This window comes from Lepeophtheirus salmonis, chromosome 5 (assembly GCF_016086655.4).
Source record: "Lepeophtheirus salmonis chromosome 5, UVic_Lsal_1.4, whole genome shotgun sequence".
NCBI classification, from domain to species: domain Eukaryota; kingdom Metazoa; phylum Arthropoda; class Copepoda; order Siphonostomatoida; family Caligidae; genus Lepeophtheirus; species Lepeophtheirus salmonis.
The window spans coordinates 54468010-54486746 of NC_052135.2; the positions used below are offsets into that span (position 1 = coordinate 54468010).

An 18737-nucleotide genomic window follows, 5' to 3' on the forward strand; every position below is an offset into this window, starting at 1 on the left:
CGTCGTCTGACCCAGAATAAAGCAGCTAGTTACTCATCGCGGGAAAGAAGATATAAAAAACCTATATAATAGTATACTCATACTCATAAAGCCAAAATGAAAAAAAAATCTTAAAATGTTACAGTCTGTATTTTTGTTCTATATTAAACAGAAAAGTTATTAAGAAATTATAATTTCTTAATGTCCCGGCAACACCAGGGTAAACCTACTCTAGTAATATTAAAATTGAGCTTTACAGTTAAAATTGCAAACCTACAAGAGTTTATGATAATTATAATCATTTCATGTTGATACGAGAACTCAATGGATTTTTCTAGGCCAATGCCGATTATTTTTAAAGCAAAATATCTATAATCAATAAATCACACCAGTCAATTTTGTCCACTCCATAATTTTTCTCATCTTCATATTTCTAACCAAGTCATGGTTTTGAAAGATCCTATAAAAAAATCTTCTGAGAAATATATAATGATAGATTCATTACTGTAGTACAAATGTGTTATATTTTATTGATGGTCGATGAGGTCATACTTAGGATCTTTTACAAGTTTTTAATAAATGGACAATCATGTTACAAATACATACAAGTTATAACAGATATAAGTGATGTCACATATCAAAAGTGTCAATGGCATTAATTAGAGGTAATGTTGCGTAAGTCCTTATTTATTCGGTCCAGTCCAGATTTAAGACATGTCATATCTGCCCTTCGGACCGTTCCTTAAGTTAGTCCTTCGGACAGTCAGTACTAGAAATGATTATAAAAAAAGAAATAAAGTTGAGTGATGCAATCAATGACAAAACTTTATAAATGGTACGCAGGACTGAACTGGACCGGAACAAGACTGAACTGCACGGGACTGCAGTCTTCGGTCCTAAATAAAAACTTACACAACACTAAATGGAAGGGCAATTAAAAAAGTTCAGAATGAGTACACTTAAAATCATTTAACGAGGAACAATGTATAGACAAGTCTGATAACTACAGATCCAATCGCGTATATGAAATTTGTTCTAGTCAAAAAACTCGTATTTGAATTTTGGTGAGTTTTTTCATTTCCAAAATGCATAGTTCAATGAAGTAATTTATATATTAATGATGTCGGTTTTATTTTTATTTCGAAAGAAATACGAACTTGTTTTTATATAACTAATAATTTTATTTTTTATGGAGTAAAAAATATCAAATTTAATCGGTAAATTTGGGCTATTACTCATTATTATTATCCAATAAGGCATGATCAAACTAAAAAATATATTATTATTTTGAAGGTGGTGTAACTTTCTGTAGCCTGGGCTAATATAAGTATATATTGCTTGGGGGCGCTGATGTCTCCTCTATGGGATTATGATAATTATCATTGAGGGAGTTGTGTTATTTTGTCAATCTCTGTCGCCATATTGGCGATTACATCACAATATATGCGATGATGATTTGTTTGAGTTAAAGAACTTGGACAAGACGTTCAAATTTTAGAAATGATGCATTTTCAAAGAGCATTGATTGTCATTGTCGATTGAAGAAAAACTTTTCTCCATATTATCAACCCAAGACATGTTTCAAAAGTATATTTACCTTTTTAATTTCTTCTAAGCAGAATGCAATGATAATAATATTTATTTATGAGCTATTTAAAACAAATATGCATAGCTACATGTGCTTATTTTCTATCTATGAAGATGCAAAAATATAGGCATGTACGTACGTTGTAAATATAAATGGGTTTATTTGAAACGCCACAACAACAGAATGAAGACATGAAAGCTGTGCATTCAAAATTTATGATAACGGAGGCAAAATAAACATAAAAAGATGCTTTTAAAATTAGTTTATTACTAATCCTTTGAAGTTGATTGAATACTAGGGGAGAATAAAAGAAATGGATAAAACTATTAGTACATATGTGTTCTCTCAATTAAAAAGCAAATTAGATGGATTTTTCTTAAAATGCAGAGTAGATAATAAATGTTTTTTATACAAACTATCGTATAAAATTTAAACTTTTCCTATTAACCCTTTGCCTATGTTGCAAATTCCACTAAAACTACACAAAATGGATCGTCACAATAAAAGAATGAACAATAAAATAGCTTTGATTTTATATCTTTGTCAATACAAGTCAATTAAATCAAATAAAGGTTTAAAGTTATAGCTAGTATTCTAGGATATCTACGCTCATATAATAAATTTGAATACAAAGCCTATGATTGACTCAAATATGTCTATGAAATATTTGGCTGTAAAGGATAACGTATAGTTAAAAGAAATTCATCATTGTTCCAAAAGATGGCTTTATTAATGCGTATCTCGGGTTGTATAAGTGTAATAAGTTTACAGTAGATGACGTTAGAAAGATAAAAATGTTTGTTTTTAAACCATATTAGATAGTTTTGTGATTCTTTGAGTAAGGTTAAAAGATGGACACCAGCAAAGAGAAAATATGCCATATTTACTGTTTTTATCTGATAAAGGAAATCACACAAGCCAGGCGGCTAAAGATTTAAATAGTATTTATGATCCTTAAACTGTAACAGCCAATAATGTGCCATTTTTTTATTGTGATTTTTGTTCTGGTAATTTTGATGTCCAAGATGTACATCTTTCTAGAAGGACAATTGTCAAAAATATGAACAAAATAATAAGAAATCGTCAAGTTTGACCGTAATGTAAGTACTATTTTTATTGCCAATGAGATAAAAATTAACAGAAAAAAAATCCTATCAAAATAATGAATCTCTTTTTACTATACCTTATAATAAGTAAAAAAATAGATTGGGATTTTCTCCTTTCCTTAATTTTTGTATAATAGTGTTTTTATGTTGACATACTACATATATTAACCTCTATCTAGTAGATATGTGGACTGTCAACAAATAAAAAACTAGAATTATGTACCCAAAATTGATTCAAGAATACATTTGTACCCTTATATAGATTACTCTATATAATTCCTTAAAAAGTGCTACAAACTACACTTAAAGTAACAAAAATGCATGGTCACATAATTAAAATAATTAGAAATGTTCATATGGGGACGAAATAAAGTATCCCAGCTAAATTAAGATACTAAGCTATTGTTCATATTATTGGCTATCTCGTTTTATTCCAGAAACTTAAATATAAATGCTATAAATTACAAAAATATATATCAACTATTTGGCTATTTTATTTATGATGTAAAAACGAAACAATAAACATTTATCTTTTTCTAGCTTTTTGTACAAGATTGTGTTTATGTTCACTCATCAGATATATATAGAGAAATTTATATATTCAGTGAAATAAAATATGAATAAACAAAATACACTTTATATCTAATAGGGGTTAACTAGTGGTGTGTCAGTCCTTATTAAGGACTAAGACTCCACTCCCGTCTTATTCAATCTCGGTTCGTTCCAGTCCCTTTCAGTCCAGCATAGCAATTCTAAAACTTGTAATGTTTGGCCCTTAATGACATCACTTAACAATATTTATTATTTTGTAATAAGTTTTAGTACAGAAAGCCCGAAGGATCGACATCATTAAGAACCAGTCCCAAGGACTGATAGGATCGGTCCTAAGACTGGATTGGAAAAGTAAATAAGGAATGACACGAGTCTTTTTCCAACTATTTCACTTTTCGTCAAAAATTTGGAGGTACTATTGAAGTGTTAAAAATAAAATTAACTAATTTTGAACCATTTCTATGAAGATTTAGAGGTAGATCAACGACCAAAATATTTTTCTCAAAAAAAAAAAAAAATCACCAAGGTTAATAAAGCCATTCAACATTTGCACTCATTTCTGAATTTAAATACAAAATAAAACACATTTGCTGATGAAGGTATGTATATGCGAGTGAAATTGTTTGTATGTCACACGCTAATGAACAGACAGATAGACAAAAGTCATTAAACATTTAGTCGTTAAAATGTAACCTTTAAATTTATTCAAAACAATAGGAGACATATAATGACTTTTTAAGCTTAAAATTTAAGGGGTCTTAATTAGTCCTACTCGGATTAATTGAGCCAAAATAAAAAAATGTCTCGTGAACAATTATTTTGCTACGAGAAACGCCGAGTACTATTTGGAGGGGTTGGGTTACTGAGATGAGAGCATCGCTGATAGAACTGTTTAGAGTTACAAGGAGACTATGTTGAAAAATAAAATTCAGAAAAAATGTCTTGTATCTTAGTTAAGTTGGAAACTTTTCAGACCACCTTTATATATATGAAATAAAAAATATATTATTATATTTTGACAAAAGTAAAATAGTTTTTACCCTAATTTATAATTGAATTTATTCTTTCAAAGGGGGTGAAGAATCTAGTTATATTCCCTTGCCGTATAACTAGCCCTAAAGGATTCCCTCTACATAAATAACATATATTTCGTAGCATTTTCTGTACCTCTTTCTCAACTTAGAATGAACAAACAAATGAAAAAAAAATGACGGACAAATGGTTACACACTCCCAACCGTCGGACCTTTATTACATACCACCTTTTATTTACTATTGTTGTTATTAACAACAATAATGGTATTAAAAACCCGCGACCGGGCGTGTAAACCCCACTACCACCAACAGCCACGATGTATTCATGTATGTTGTATAACTTACAAAAAACGAAATCAAAGAAATTTTCCTTCGTTGCTGTTGTTCTTTTCTTTTTCTTTAAGAAAAATCAAGTAAGCAACTTTTATTAATAAAAAGAAACTATAGCGTGTTGAAAATATTCAAAACCATTTCGTCCTCCCTCCACAACGGATCATTTGATAGGGACAATGTTGAAGAAATAAAAATAATATAAAAATTGTTAGATTATTTATATATAGTGCCATATTAATTACATAAATATCCATTGCTGAAAGTCAATTAGTGCAAACCTTAAGTGAAGATAGCCATGAAGAGTCTACTTCTACTCTTTTTACTCATACTAAGCTTCGTTGAAGGTAAAGTAATCAAAAATGATTTACTATTATTAATCAAAAGGATAGGATTCACAAGATTCAATCATTTAGCCATATTTTTTTTTAATTTAAATCCTTAGTTAGTCATTCGTTACTTCCCCTTCAAATCCTAACGGGTGTACTTCCCTTAGGGTATTTAGGCACCCTAGTATTAAAATGAATTTTCTAGCAGTATAAAAATGTATTTGACCTTAGATTGTAAGATGCAGAGCTTAAACGATTGTCAACCAATTCATCGATATCAAAGTTGTGTGCTCTCGGATTAATTAAGACGAATTAAACTTTCTCAAACAGTGATTTTATTAATACCATATTATTGCTAAATGCACATATGAGGTTGAGAGAGGGAAATATACGCCTTGAAAGTTATAAACCTAAGATCGGGGAGAGGCAAAAACTTGCAGGGCATGTCCATCAATGTTGATCAATCAAAAAATAAATTACATTTTCGAAATCACAAGTCCTGATTATTTATTTTGTCAAAATCAAATTTTGTAAAATAATATCCACCTCCCTTAATGAGAAGAAGTTTTTTACACTAGTGTTATGTTGTTTTGACAAATTATTTACTCGATTTTATTGGATTACTATTGGCAATTCTCCAAAGTTATTTTCTAATCAACCACAACTTCTAATGAGGTTTTTTTAATCTTTGAAAGGCTGACTAGCCATATATCACTACTCTTTTGTAACCAATTGCATTATCTCACAGTTACTAAAATATATATTTTAGCTCATTTGTGCGCAGAGAGCCAAAAAAAATTGCCCAAATAGTACAATACTAACATATATTATAAAATTAGATGCAAAATAATATTATAAACGTATTTTATTAAATAGAAATTAATAAATGAGCAGTGAGCATGCAAAGCTATTTCATTTTGTATCTAAATTTGTGTTTTTTTTCTAATTTATCGACTCAAGTCATATAAGAATTAATAAATCAACCCTACCAGTCATTAAGGTCAAAGAATGGACTCATAAAAGTATAAGAGTTGGGGTAGATATAGTAATTAGAAGTCAGGACCTAAAGAGCAACTTACCTCTTTTAGTACTAGCAATAAATAATCATAATAAATTAACAGATAATGAAATCATTATTCTCTTAAAGATTTTTTTATTAAGTAAATTAATTATCACATTTGAACAAAACTAACCTTAACATTAATTGACCATGAATTCACAATTCTATTGACTTTAAATGTATTTACAATCCTTCTTATAATTCTCGCCCACAGTTACCTAAGCCTAGTAGTTATTTTCCTCTCCTGATAAATAGTTCTTGAGATAGAAACCAATTTAACTTACGTCGATTTTAACTAAATTTTTCAAAGTACAATAAGTCGAACAGAATTAAAATATAACTTTTTGCAGCTCTAAATTACTAAATTCAACATTGAAGTCACTTGAAATTGTACGAATATAATTGGTTTAAAATAATTAAAAATTATTTATTTTTTTAAATTAGATTAACGAATTACCTCGGTGTAACTCAATTCTAATCACCACAATACTATTTTCTACACTTAAATTCATAATGTAAAATATTTGTTGGACAGAAGAATATTACAGTTTGTAGATTATAGAGAATATTTCGAAATAATTATGAGACAAGACATGTTATAGACATACCAAATAAGATATCTTTCATTCTCCTTCAGTGTTCCTATATTTTGTTTAATTGCATTTCCTTCCATCTTGTTGTCACATTTAATCTCGTCATTATTTCGTCAAAAAAAAAGTTTTACTCCGACGAAACACTCAAAGATATTATTTCATTTTGTCTTCTAATCGTCACGCAAAAATTATTCGGTGACAAATACATTTCGTTTATTCATAGTTGACTTTTTCATATTTATCTATGTGATACACAAATAATAATAACACATAAAAAAACTCATTGAAACCTGAAAACTTAATTACAAAAATGTTATATGACATCAAAATTAATCAAGTACTACACCGAAAAATTGAATATTGCTAAAAAATACATGATAAGTTAAGAATTGACATAGAAAGAGAAGCAAAAATATGGCATCTACCTTTAAGATATTACATAAATATCTGAGTCTCTGGGATGTGTATACACCCCAGAGAAGTAAAGTAGGGTAAAAATGACCTATTCGAATTAGCAAAACCACTCTAAAACTATGGTACATTTCATTACAAAATTAATTATTCGAAAATGAATAGCAATAATTGTATAACTATTAATATTTTTAATATTTATTCATTTGCCATTAAACAAAACACACTTTATTTTATTTTGTAAATAAAATGCCCAAATTACCTTGATATGGACTGTGTTGATATATGTGATTTACTATAATTTGCTTATGATGTAGTTATATTTACACATGTATCAGCAACTTAGAATATGCTGGAAAAATTTTGGGCAGCAAAACGTTGACTCTTGAGCCTCCTAGCCTTCAGGACCTCTATCTGAAGGGAGGTCAGAATCCTCGTGTATGAGTACAGTCGAATGTTGCCCTTCACAGCAATCTTGATAGTTCCAGATCTTACAGAGAAGTCATTGGTGAGGCGATTTATCGATTTGGTGGGTCCTCCTTTGATCTTCTTCTCCAAGGTGGACAGGAACTCTGGAACCCTAAAAAAAGTTAGCCCTCCACTGTATGCATTCCTGGAGAAGTCTTTTCCATCATTCTTCATCTTGGCCAACTTGAAAAACAGGCTACTGGAGCACTTTACAATGTCCCTAATCTTCGCCAACTCTACTTTAGCATCTAGGAGATCCGCTGCCTTTTGGTTTTTTGCTCACTCATGATGATGAAATGACGAAATAATTAAAATAGTTTTTTTTAATGTAAAAAGGACGGCGAAAACAGTATATCAAAATTAATCACTAACCCTTTCATATTAATGATAAAATGAACATTAATTAACAGTCCACGTTTTGCTGCCCATCCCTGTGTGTGATACATCAACACAGACGCAAACTAGGAAGATCTTCCATTTATGTTTATGGATTATTCTTATTAATCCTTTGGAAGTGTCGCAAATTGCACTTAAAGTAGCAAAATTCATCGTCACATTGAAATAATTAAAAATTTAGGTATTTTATTAGAAAAATCATATCGGGGTCCAATTAAGACTCCTATAGATGAAATGAAGTTTTAAGCTATAGTTAATATCATTACGTATCTCAACTCATCCCAGAATCCTGAATACAAAGTTTAAAATTAGGCAAAATGTGTCTATAAATATTAGGCAGTAGATAAGCTGTAAAAAAATTTATTGAATATATCTCCTTTTATTGATTTTTGTAAACGATTATTTTTGAGTATACTCACTGAATAAATGTAAATATTTTGAGATTTGACATAATATAACACCCCCTAATTTTTTTTATTTAATAAGAATTAGTCTTACGTCTCTATCTAACACTGACAGACGGGTTTGAAAACGTTATGGTTTCTTTAGTGGAAGCTCACCCTTTTATTGTGAACCCTGAAACTTTATTTTGGAGAAAATCATTCTAGATTGCTTTAGTATTGACGTGCCACATTTCTTATTGTTAATTTATAGAATTTTTTACTTTAATAATACGTTTTATTTATTATCCAATGAAAATTATTACTGTATATAAAAGGTTTCCAATGTCCCCAATGAAGCATTGTAATTAGCTATATGACAAAAGTGATGTCTTTATGACTTGGCAACACTCTGTTTTAATCCATTTTTAAATGAATCAAAGAGAATCGAATGTAAATAATAACTATTCTAAGGTTTTGGTCTGTAAATCCTAGATTGGTCCAAGACCGTTATTATTTATGTGTCCAAACTTATTCAGTCTGCTCTTTATCGGACTTACAAAAAAATTGCACTGAATTGTTCTTATTATAAATTCGGTATAGGCAGATTCTATAGATGAATTATTGATGATGGCGTGTGTGTTTCAAAATTGTGAAAATTGACCTACAATGACGTCATATGAAGTTAAACGTGTTGCATAAATTATATTTGTACAACTGATGATCAATCAGGATAGGGAAGGAAATCGATCCATGTGTTGAGTTTTGGTCTGAAAATCGGTCCATATGTTGGGGTTTGGTCTGAAAATCATTGACCCGTGCGAGGCCGTTATCGTTTTAAGGGGACATGACTTATTCGACCATTTAAAGAAGCTTATTCTGCACCAGTCTCAAAAGAAAAATTTGATATACATATATCGATCCCAAAGAAAAAATTGGTAAGGATCGAACTAATTATAAATTCAATGTAGACCCATTCTATATATGAAATATTGATGATGTCATGTTTGTTTCAAAATTGTGAACATTGACCACAATAACGTCATATAAAGTTAAATGTGTTGTATGGATTATGGTTACACAACTCATTAATCAGTCTAGGAAAGAAAAACGGTACATAGATAGAAACCGAAAATAATTGGTCTATATTTTAAGACCAAAAAAATCAGTTCACGAATTGATAACGATTAAATTTCCATCTAAGATCGCGGTCTGGACTAAAATATTGGTCCAAATCGGTCTAGAAAAACGCCTTAGGATCAAGGTGTGCCAGTCTTTATTTATTCAGGCAAGTCCAGTCTTAGAACCGGTCTGATCAGTCCTTGGTATCGGTCCTTCAGACTTAAACCGTCGAATGTCAGTACTAGAAGTGATTTTTTTTTTTAAATTATATAAAGTTGAGTGACTTTGTCAGACAGCGAACTTTTTAAAGTTTTAGAACTGAAATGGAATAGACCGAGACTGAGGGTGACCGAGGAAGAGACTACAGTTCTTAGTCCTAAATATAAACTTCCACAACATTACTTAGGACCAAACCCAACAAAAATTCCACACTATTAAGGATATATTTAAAACAGAAGTAAGTGTAACACTGATTGCATGTGATTTAATTACCTTGATGATTCATGATTCCTTGGAAAAAAAAAGAAGACAAAATAAACAATGAGGAGCTCTTTCCCTAACGGTACTTGGATCGAAATGATTGAATTATTTCCTTCTTGTTCCTGCCTTTGCTCTTCCTTCACGTCAATTTCCTATGTAAAGTCATTCACAAAAATAAAAAATAATAATTACAATTTTGTGTTGGTTGAGTGACTTTTATAGAATCACGTAGTAATATGCAGATGTCAGGGAAACCCCTATTTTACATAAAAGAAAAGGGTGGAGGAGGCAAGTGGTGATTCGAATGGTGGTGCTAGTCAATAGTGAACTAGCAACAAATACAATTTCAAGTGGTTAGTGACCAAAAAAAATAAAAAGTTGCACTCTTTTGAAAGAAAACAAGCAAAACAGAACAAATTAAAGAAATAAAGAATTTACAACTTCCTCCGTGTAAATTTGCAAGACAAAACTCTTTAAACATTTCTTTTTTACATTTACTATTATATGTGGTACATCAACATAAAAACCATCTTCCACACAAATCAAGAAAAATAGAAAAAATATTGCATTTATACAAACGGCCTAATAGACATTTTGGATTCAAATATAGGCCCTGTATTGTATTTGTGGGGTTATTTCAACTACTTAAGAATTTTAACTAAATCTTATAACCTTTGGTATCACCCCTTTCAAATAAAATCCATCAATTCTCAATAGTTGAATGTATAATCTAAGTGCAATTTACGACACACCCAATGGGTTAATAAGAATAACTTGCTAATAGAAATTGACAAATATTCGTCCGAGAATACAAATGAAATCCACACTCAATTTTAAGAAAAATATTCTTACTTGATTTTGTGTTGACGGCCCACATATATGAAATGTAGTGAGTTAGGTATATGTTACATAAAAATGTTAACTTTAAGAAGTGGTTCACAACGTTTTTTTTTCTCATTTAAAGGTCACATCATATTTTAGCGTACCAACAAACAAAATAAAACAGAATAAACTCATGCATCATACACTTAGACTAGTGAAAAGACAATTTTTGACTAACAGTTATAAACTAGCGGGAGTACCCGGCAATACTTGGCATTAATAAAGGACTTCACTTTAAATAATATTTTTAAATTCTATAATGCATTAAGATATATAAATCCTTTTTGACTATTAACTTTTTAGCATCTAACATATAACTGGCCTTGATATATTTTTTATTAAATGACGTGACGTGCTGAGCTTTAGCTACACACGCTCGTTGCTGCTTTGTTATCGATCAGATGTGGTAGGCAAACAGTAATAAAATATTAAGTGCACACTCAAAAATGAGTTCTTTACAAACAAACAGACAAACTTTGCATTATTAACAAAGACGTACTTAAACTTTTCCTGGAACTAAAATACAAAACTCATTATAACCTATATCTCAGTCGGAGTCTTGAGCCCTGGGGGCACTAAGGTCGATAGGGAAACACCTCCTACTAGTGTCTTTTTATAATTTTAGTACTAAAAATATCAAGCAAAAATGTAGTTAAAGACAATTACCATGCTCTTCCAGCGGCACCAAATAAAAAAAAATTTGAGTCTAGACTAGAGCAGAAAATATCTACTTTTTTTTTAAACGTGGAGCTGTATTACCCATAACAATACCAGTTTTAACTGCATTTGTACCCTGTGACGACTACATAACCAATATGTCCAATACCAATGGTAGAAGTTTGTAATTTTAAATCCAAAATAAGCTTAGGCATCCAAATCTTGGCAAACCTGATATCTTTGTTTGTGAAAGTGTGTTCATCCGATATACATCACAACCCCGTGTAAGAAAAAATACAAAATCCTTTAGATGCTTTCCGAATACGAACACCTTGCACCCATCATTGTGTGCCTCTGTGCCGAGTGCATGCGCAAAGGCTCCTTTAACTCCATAGATAATTATGCTAGAGAGAATATACTGATGTATACTTTTTGTTGTCATGCTAGAATTTTTTTATTGGTGCAATTTGTCCAAATTGTATAGTTTGAATCCACATTTACAAAACCTTTATGTCTTGGGCAAAGGAAATGTTGGTTTGAGGGATTCACTTCACTATGGACTCCGTCATGTACGAGCAAAAGTTTTGGGAATTGCTCAATAAATTTGGGTAAAAAATAGTGATTTACATTATCTTTAAATTTTCGGGATTTAAAATCCCCAATCTGTATCTCCACAAGGAAATTTTCAAAAGAAATAAAAAACTGATCAAACTCTTATTTGGTTTATGGTATTGTTAATGGTAGTCCTACTTAGAAATGAAATATTAGATCCGTAACTCAATTCAAATTGGAGTTCTCAGGTCTTTTAGATCAAAAAATTATAAATTTGGTGATTTTTTGATTGGTTACATAGAGTAAACCAATGCAATGTTTGGGGAAATAAAATACATCATCAAAAAGCTGTAAGTTAGACAAAAAAAAAAGTTCTAATATAATTTTTGTTATTCAAAAAGTTATCAACAAATAAATCTTTGTAAAGAAAGTGTCAAGTGGTAAAGTTTTAGAATCAGGAGTAAGTGTATAATTTAAATAAATAAGTATATCTTCATTCTTATAGTATGCTTAGAAAATAAAGTTTCATCAAATGTACTCTTGTACTTGTATTATAAAATGAAAATACGTTCAAAAATTGTACACATATATGTTAATGACTGATGATTTCTATAAATTACACTGTTACTCCATTTTTCCTAGTACCGTCAAATCGTAGTGTATGTTTGATAAATATTCAACTGTTCTTTTAAAGGAAGCAAATATATATATATATATATATGTAACTACAAACTAAATAAAATAAATCAACCCTCCAGACTATTTCGTGCGTGAAATTATTAGAGTCCATCCAAAAATCGTTTTTATGTACTTACAAACACAGAAATATGTACATATAATATATGTAAATGACTTAACCTCTCTTCCTCAATAACAAAACGTCTAGATTTTTTTTTTTTTTTTGTTAACGACCATGTGTCAGTTGATTAAAATCTTTTTATTGTCTGTAATCTTTTTTGTCTTTTGGAAGTTTGCTTTTAATTACCCCATCGTGAGTTGATTTTCATATATTTAAATAGATTTATGAGAAAATAAACTGATAAAGTTTGAGTTGTATGTCTGATTCGAGATTCAAAGGATTGCTAAAGGGAACCGCTTACAAATATAACTATAGCTAGAGATGGGAATTGTGTAGAGCACGAGGAGAAGACGAGAGTAAGACTTATGGTATTACTGAATTAAGACCCTTGTTAACAATATTATCTGTAATATGGTTTTTGAGGGAAAAACTATTTTACTCCTACTGAGACTATATTAAAAATAGCCTTAGTGCAGGGACAATATTGTAAAATTATATTTAAACATATACCTATATATTTTTTTTTAAATTATGCATTTCAAAAAAATTACACCAAAACTAGGCGAGAGATTGAAACAACACGACAATCTATTAAAGAATGAACAAAAATAACGGTGGGACCAACTATTTTTGGTTCTTTAATCTTCAAACTGATATATTTATCTACGTGTTGCATAGACGTCATCAACAATTCATCTATAGTCATTTAAATAAAAAATTTATTAAGGACCGATGGAGACCGAATTTGTCCTTCAAACTGCTACAGACCGAACTTCAGGAAGTAGACAGAACTAGTTCGGTTCACTAAAAATCTTTATGGTCTCAGACCTGCTGATGATTTTCAGGGTGAAACCCAGTACTAATAATTTTGTATCTGAGTTTATAAAACTGAGTGCTTGTTTAGAAAATCAGGCCTTTTTATATTCTATTTTGATGCTTTGTGGCATCATGTCTCTACTTTTATTTTTCATTTTTCTATTAAAATCCCTTTAATCCACTTTCACATTTGAATAATTAAATCACTAAAACTTAGTTAAAAATACACTTTAATAAAAAAAGAAAAAATTAAAAAACAAAAACAAATGAACTGGAAATATTAGAGGGTGTTCCACTTCCTCAAAGAAATGTTTTTGAGTATTAAAAAATTTCTACTCCCGATCCTTTGCTCTCTCAAGAAAGTAATTTCAAGTAAACTCCATAACTTTATATTCTTTTAAAAAAAAAACCTGATAGGCATATATTTATTCCCTATTATGACAACAAAAAAATAAAATAATATAATACAATCCCTAAACATATCTGACATTGGTATAAATAATATTGAAAAAGGACAAAGTGACACTAAATTTTTTTTTTTTCCATTTTTTTATTAATATATTTTAAAGTCTGAAATAACGACCATTGTCAGAAAAATTTACCAAAACGTTGAGTTGGTTAGTGATTACACATTTTAAATTTATAGGAATGGTCTTCCTATTGCATCTGCATGAATAAATTATGCCTTTTATTTTGCAGATTAAGGCCTCGACCTTAAGAGGCCTAGATCCGTGCCCACTACCCAATCCGTTTTGAGAGCCTGACTTTAGATTGTCTTTATATTCTTTATTTTATTCAACATGAGGAATGCAGTTAAATGGTATAAAACCATCTCTCTATATATTGATTTTGCTATTCTTCTCACTCACAAGTTTCAGCATTTTTTAAATGCAGAACCATATTTCTGAGCATGTTCCTTCCGATCTTTGGCCTTGTTATGTTTATACCTTAGTTATTATCAATTTAAATTTACGTTATGTGCTTATTTTAAAACTAAGCGCAAGATATTTGTTTACTTAATCACAATGGTTATAGATTGAGACAAATCTCTCAGTATGAGGATTGTTTGCTACTTTTCAATCAATTTAAACCAATCATTTTTTAATAGGAATAGAAATTGAAAAAAAAATTTTTTTTCATGAGACCTTGTCCTACGACGACACAACTAAGAGGGTTCTGAAAGGAGCTAATAAATTCACATATTTAAAAGAAAAAACCTAGTGCTACCTTTATATTGAGTTAATAATTCGTATTAGGACAAAATTGAAGTTGTCCTACTAAAAAAATATTATCTTCTACGTCCCTGTGAACGACTATATATTCCTGTTTTCATTCAAACCTATCACTATTTCGTTGTGATGTTGTTTTCAATATATATTATTGAATGCTTTTTTGTTGACCCCTTAAATTCTTGGTTTAGAACCTTGAATTTATTTATCTAAAAGGGCTCTATGAGGTAGAGGAAGAGCTTAATTAAAGGAATTGATAGAATTATAATGATAAGTTTATTATATAAGAAGCTAATACACTCTAGCAGTGGGGGGGAGGGGGGTTATGTGGGTTTATAATTAGGATTCTTATGAAATCTAAGATTGAGGTATTTACTTGACTTATTTATCAATTAAAGAAATTAAAAAGATTTAGTTTAATATAGGAGGTTTCAACTATATTTGTTGTTAAGGTACTAATAGCAGGAACTAGTTTAAGAAATCTTTCAGGCTTATACAGAGCGTGTATTATAGTTAGTTATTTGTAAGAGCATGAAAGGGACCTTCGATTTTATATACGGTAATATTTTTTAGTACAAGAGAGAGAGGTTAAATAAAATTTTAGGCTAATAGATTTGTTTAAGGTGTAATTACTACTATAAATAATTATCCCAAAGAACTATTTAAAGTTATATAAAGTATTAATAAGTTTTAGTAAGTGTAAGGAACATTTATAAAATCAGTTGAGTTTTAATCAAATTTGGAGTTAGTATTGTGTGTATTACACAAACAAGAGGATGAGTGAGTTAGGTTAGATTTAGGGTTCATTTTATAAGTAAACGGTGTGATAAAACTACATTAAATGATTAAATAATAAGGGTGTGAATGTAAATACTTATAAAATGAAGAATTAAGCGGATTGTTCATAATTTTGTATTGAATTAGTTGTTATATTGGGGCAAAATTGAAATTTTGCCCTTATAATATTATCATCTTTTAAGCCTCTGCATAGGACTATTGAACTAGCTCCATTTTAACCTTATAATCATAGATTTTCATGTCAATTCATGACCATCCCTTTGTTTGATCTCATGAGTCGAGATCTCCAGACATGAAATTATATGTTGAAATGTATGTATAGTGATTGTATTTTTATGCTATAAAAAGTAGGTATATTTATTACATTATAATTATATCAGAGGGCTTTAAAGATCTACATCATGACAAATGAGGCCAAATCTCGGCCTTCCTGTCTCTAGTGGTTGGAAAAGTGTATGCCCTATAAGTTGTACCTATTTTTTAAACTATCATGAATAACTTCAAGAATTTGATAGATAATGATAATGCATTTGTGACAACTAGACAATAAGTCAATTTTTGGTGAAGCATCAGGCAGAGGAGCAAAGTGAAATCATAATTTTACTTTGCTTCATTTCTATTGTCCTATTTCCCTATTGCCTTATTCAATTTTTGTTGGATAAACCATGCCCTTTTGGCCAATTACGACACTTTCGTACGTCACTTGCATAGTAAGACTGAAGATGCTGTCGATCTCCGCCCTATTTATTCACGAAACCTGTTCATCCTTTTCCGTACGAAATACGAATTACTCAGCAGAGGAAGTGAGGTGAAAGAAGAAAAATGTTGGAACTGCGTGAAAAAGACAAATTCATTCACAGTGATTTGGATCGATCTTTCGTACGAAGCATTCGGACGTATAGATCCACATCGACCCATCCTTGCATTTCCTAGTAAATCACATTTTCCCATTTGGATATCCAATCTACACTCCTTCAGATCTTCTCTTCAACTTCATGTTCCAGGGGATATCCCCTCTTTACAACTCACTCCATAAATCTCATCTCCTCTAAAGAAGGATCGTTCACATTCACAGATGCTCATTGACTTGAAGGTAGAAGGCGGTGTTAAGGGAGTCATATCCGTGCCTCTGACTGACTCCGTCTCTGGAAGAAATAGAGTGAGATATCAATACATTGGATTTTTTTCAATATTTGATCCTTTATGAACTGTTTCATACAGATTTCCACACTATGCATATAACTTTATAATTTAGGAAGATGAAGTCCATTAGGAAAGTGATACTGAGGATTTCAACAGTTCTTCAAAGATTTGATTCGAAATTGATAGGACTGTTTTTGAACCTAAGATTGAGAGTGACAATGAAGATCTAACTAATAACAATCCTTTTTAAAAAAATATACATTTACTCGAATATTTGACTTTTACTGGGGTTATTTATTTTATTATCCAAAAATTACAACAATTACAGGAATAACTATAAATTATGTTATGATTTAAATATTCAGGAAAATATATAATAGTTCAATTTTGGTTCATTATACATGATAAATTATGGTTCTATTTTTTTTCATAGATGTATGTTGTTTCACAATAAGTCTGTAGATTACTCTAGATATTGGAGTTTAAAATATATACAGGCAAATAACCTCTGAAAAATCAGAATGAAACCTTAAGTTACTCCAAGGCATCTTTCCATCCCCTTCAACAAAATGAGAAACCAGAAAATTAAAGTTAAAATATTCCGATATCAAATTTAATTTGATTCTTAGTATCCAGTTTAGCTCATTTTTTAAAGTCTTAAGTATTTTTTAATACTGTACAACTCAACCCAAAGGTGGAGACTTTGACACGATTCTCTATTTTCTAGACTTGCAACACTACATGATCACACAATAAAAAACTCAAATCTTGACTTGGACTCAAAAGTTAAGACTCACGACTCGACTTGGACTCGAAAGTCATTTCAATTCCTTAACTGGAATTAACTTCTGGTACGCTTAAAAGGATCTTTTATTTTCACTGGACTCGATAAAAGTATTCATTCACTTGGATTGATGAGTAAAGACTGGAGACTCGACTCGGACTTTTGCACACCATTGCCTGACATAGATCTTTATTTAATTTTCTATCCACTCTTTGATTTTTTCTCAATCAGATCTTCATATTTAATTTTCTTTTCAGTCTTTAATTTTGTAAGCCAATCAAATGATAAGGCAGAGTAAAATTTAGCCAATCAGGTGATAGGGCAAAGAAACAATCCTTTCCCTATTGAATCTCTGCCCTAAGAACTCGACCTCTTCCTTAAAAACTCCACGAAAAACGATATGAGCAGAAGGGAAGAGTCCATATGGCAATAAGACATAGTTCTACATTGCCCTATGCTCCACCAAAAATTGACCTAATATAGAGCATTGAATTCGAAAATAAAATATGCAATATATCAATTAATTGATCTGTCGTGAATAATGTGAAAGGATTTTTTACGCATATGACATTTTGATATCAGGGGCGTTTCAAATTACAAATATTGAATTTTTTGGAGAAAAATTTAGAAAACCTAATGTTGTTCACAAAAAAATTAATTTTATTAAATTTTTTAGGAAAAAAATCTATTATTCTCAAAAAATTAAACTTTTGGGGGAAACCCACAGTTCTTCAAAAAAAATTAATTTTATGGAAAAAAATTTCAAAGTCCCACAGTTTTTGAAGAAAAAAAATTCAAAAGTTAAAAAATTAAATATTTTAGAAAAAAAATTGTTAAAATATGAATATATTTCAAATATTGAAATTTTTGAAAAAAAGAACTTTGAAATATTAAATTTGCTATTAACAAGCAGAAATTCCATAATTAGGGGGAGGATACAGCCTTTCAAGCTGGCCCCCTGCGGACGCCCCTGGAAATAATTTTATCTTTCTGAGATTGATCTCACTCATAACCTAAATTGAAAAAACATAGTCCAAAACAATTCTTAACAAAAATTAGAAAATCCAAATTTATTTTTTACTTAATATATACAGAAAACCTAATGTTATCATAAAAATATTTGATTCAGTTATAAGCTTTGTATTCAATGTGGTAGGATGAATAAAGATCCAAAAATTTAGCAATAGTTTAGAATCTTTATTTGATTTCAGAGACATATATTTTCGCCGATATGACTCCTTTCATATCA

At 30.1% G+C, this 18737-nt stretch overlaps 1 protein-coding gene across 1 annotated transcript in view; it reads left to right on the forward strand.

Moving 5' to 3' along the window:
* The first annotated feature begins 4718 nt into the window (after positions 1 to 4718).
* The window catches only part of LOC121117389 (SCO-spondin-like), a 95105-nt gene continuing 81086 nt past the window's right edge, over positions 4719 to 18737 (forward strand). Inside the window, 1 exon segment of the mRNA XM_040711806.2 lies at positions 4719 to 4936. Coding sequence (XP_040567740.2) covers positions 4888 to 4936 — 49 coding nt within the window. The 5' untranslated portion in view covers positions 4719 to 4887.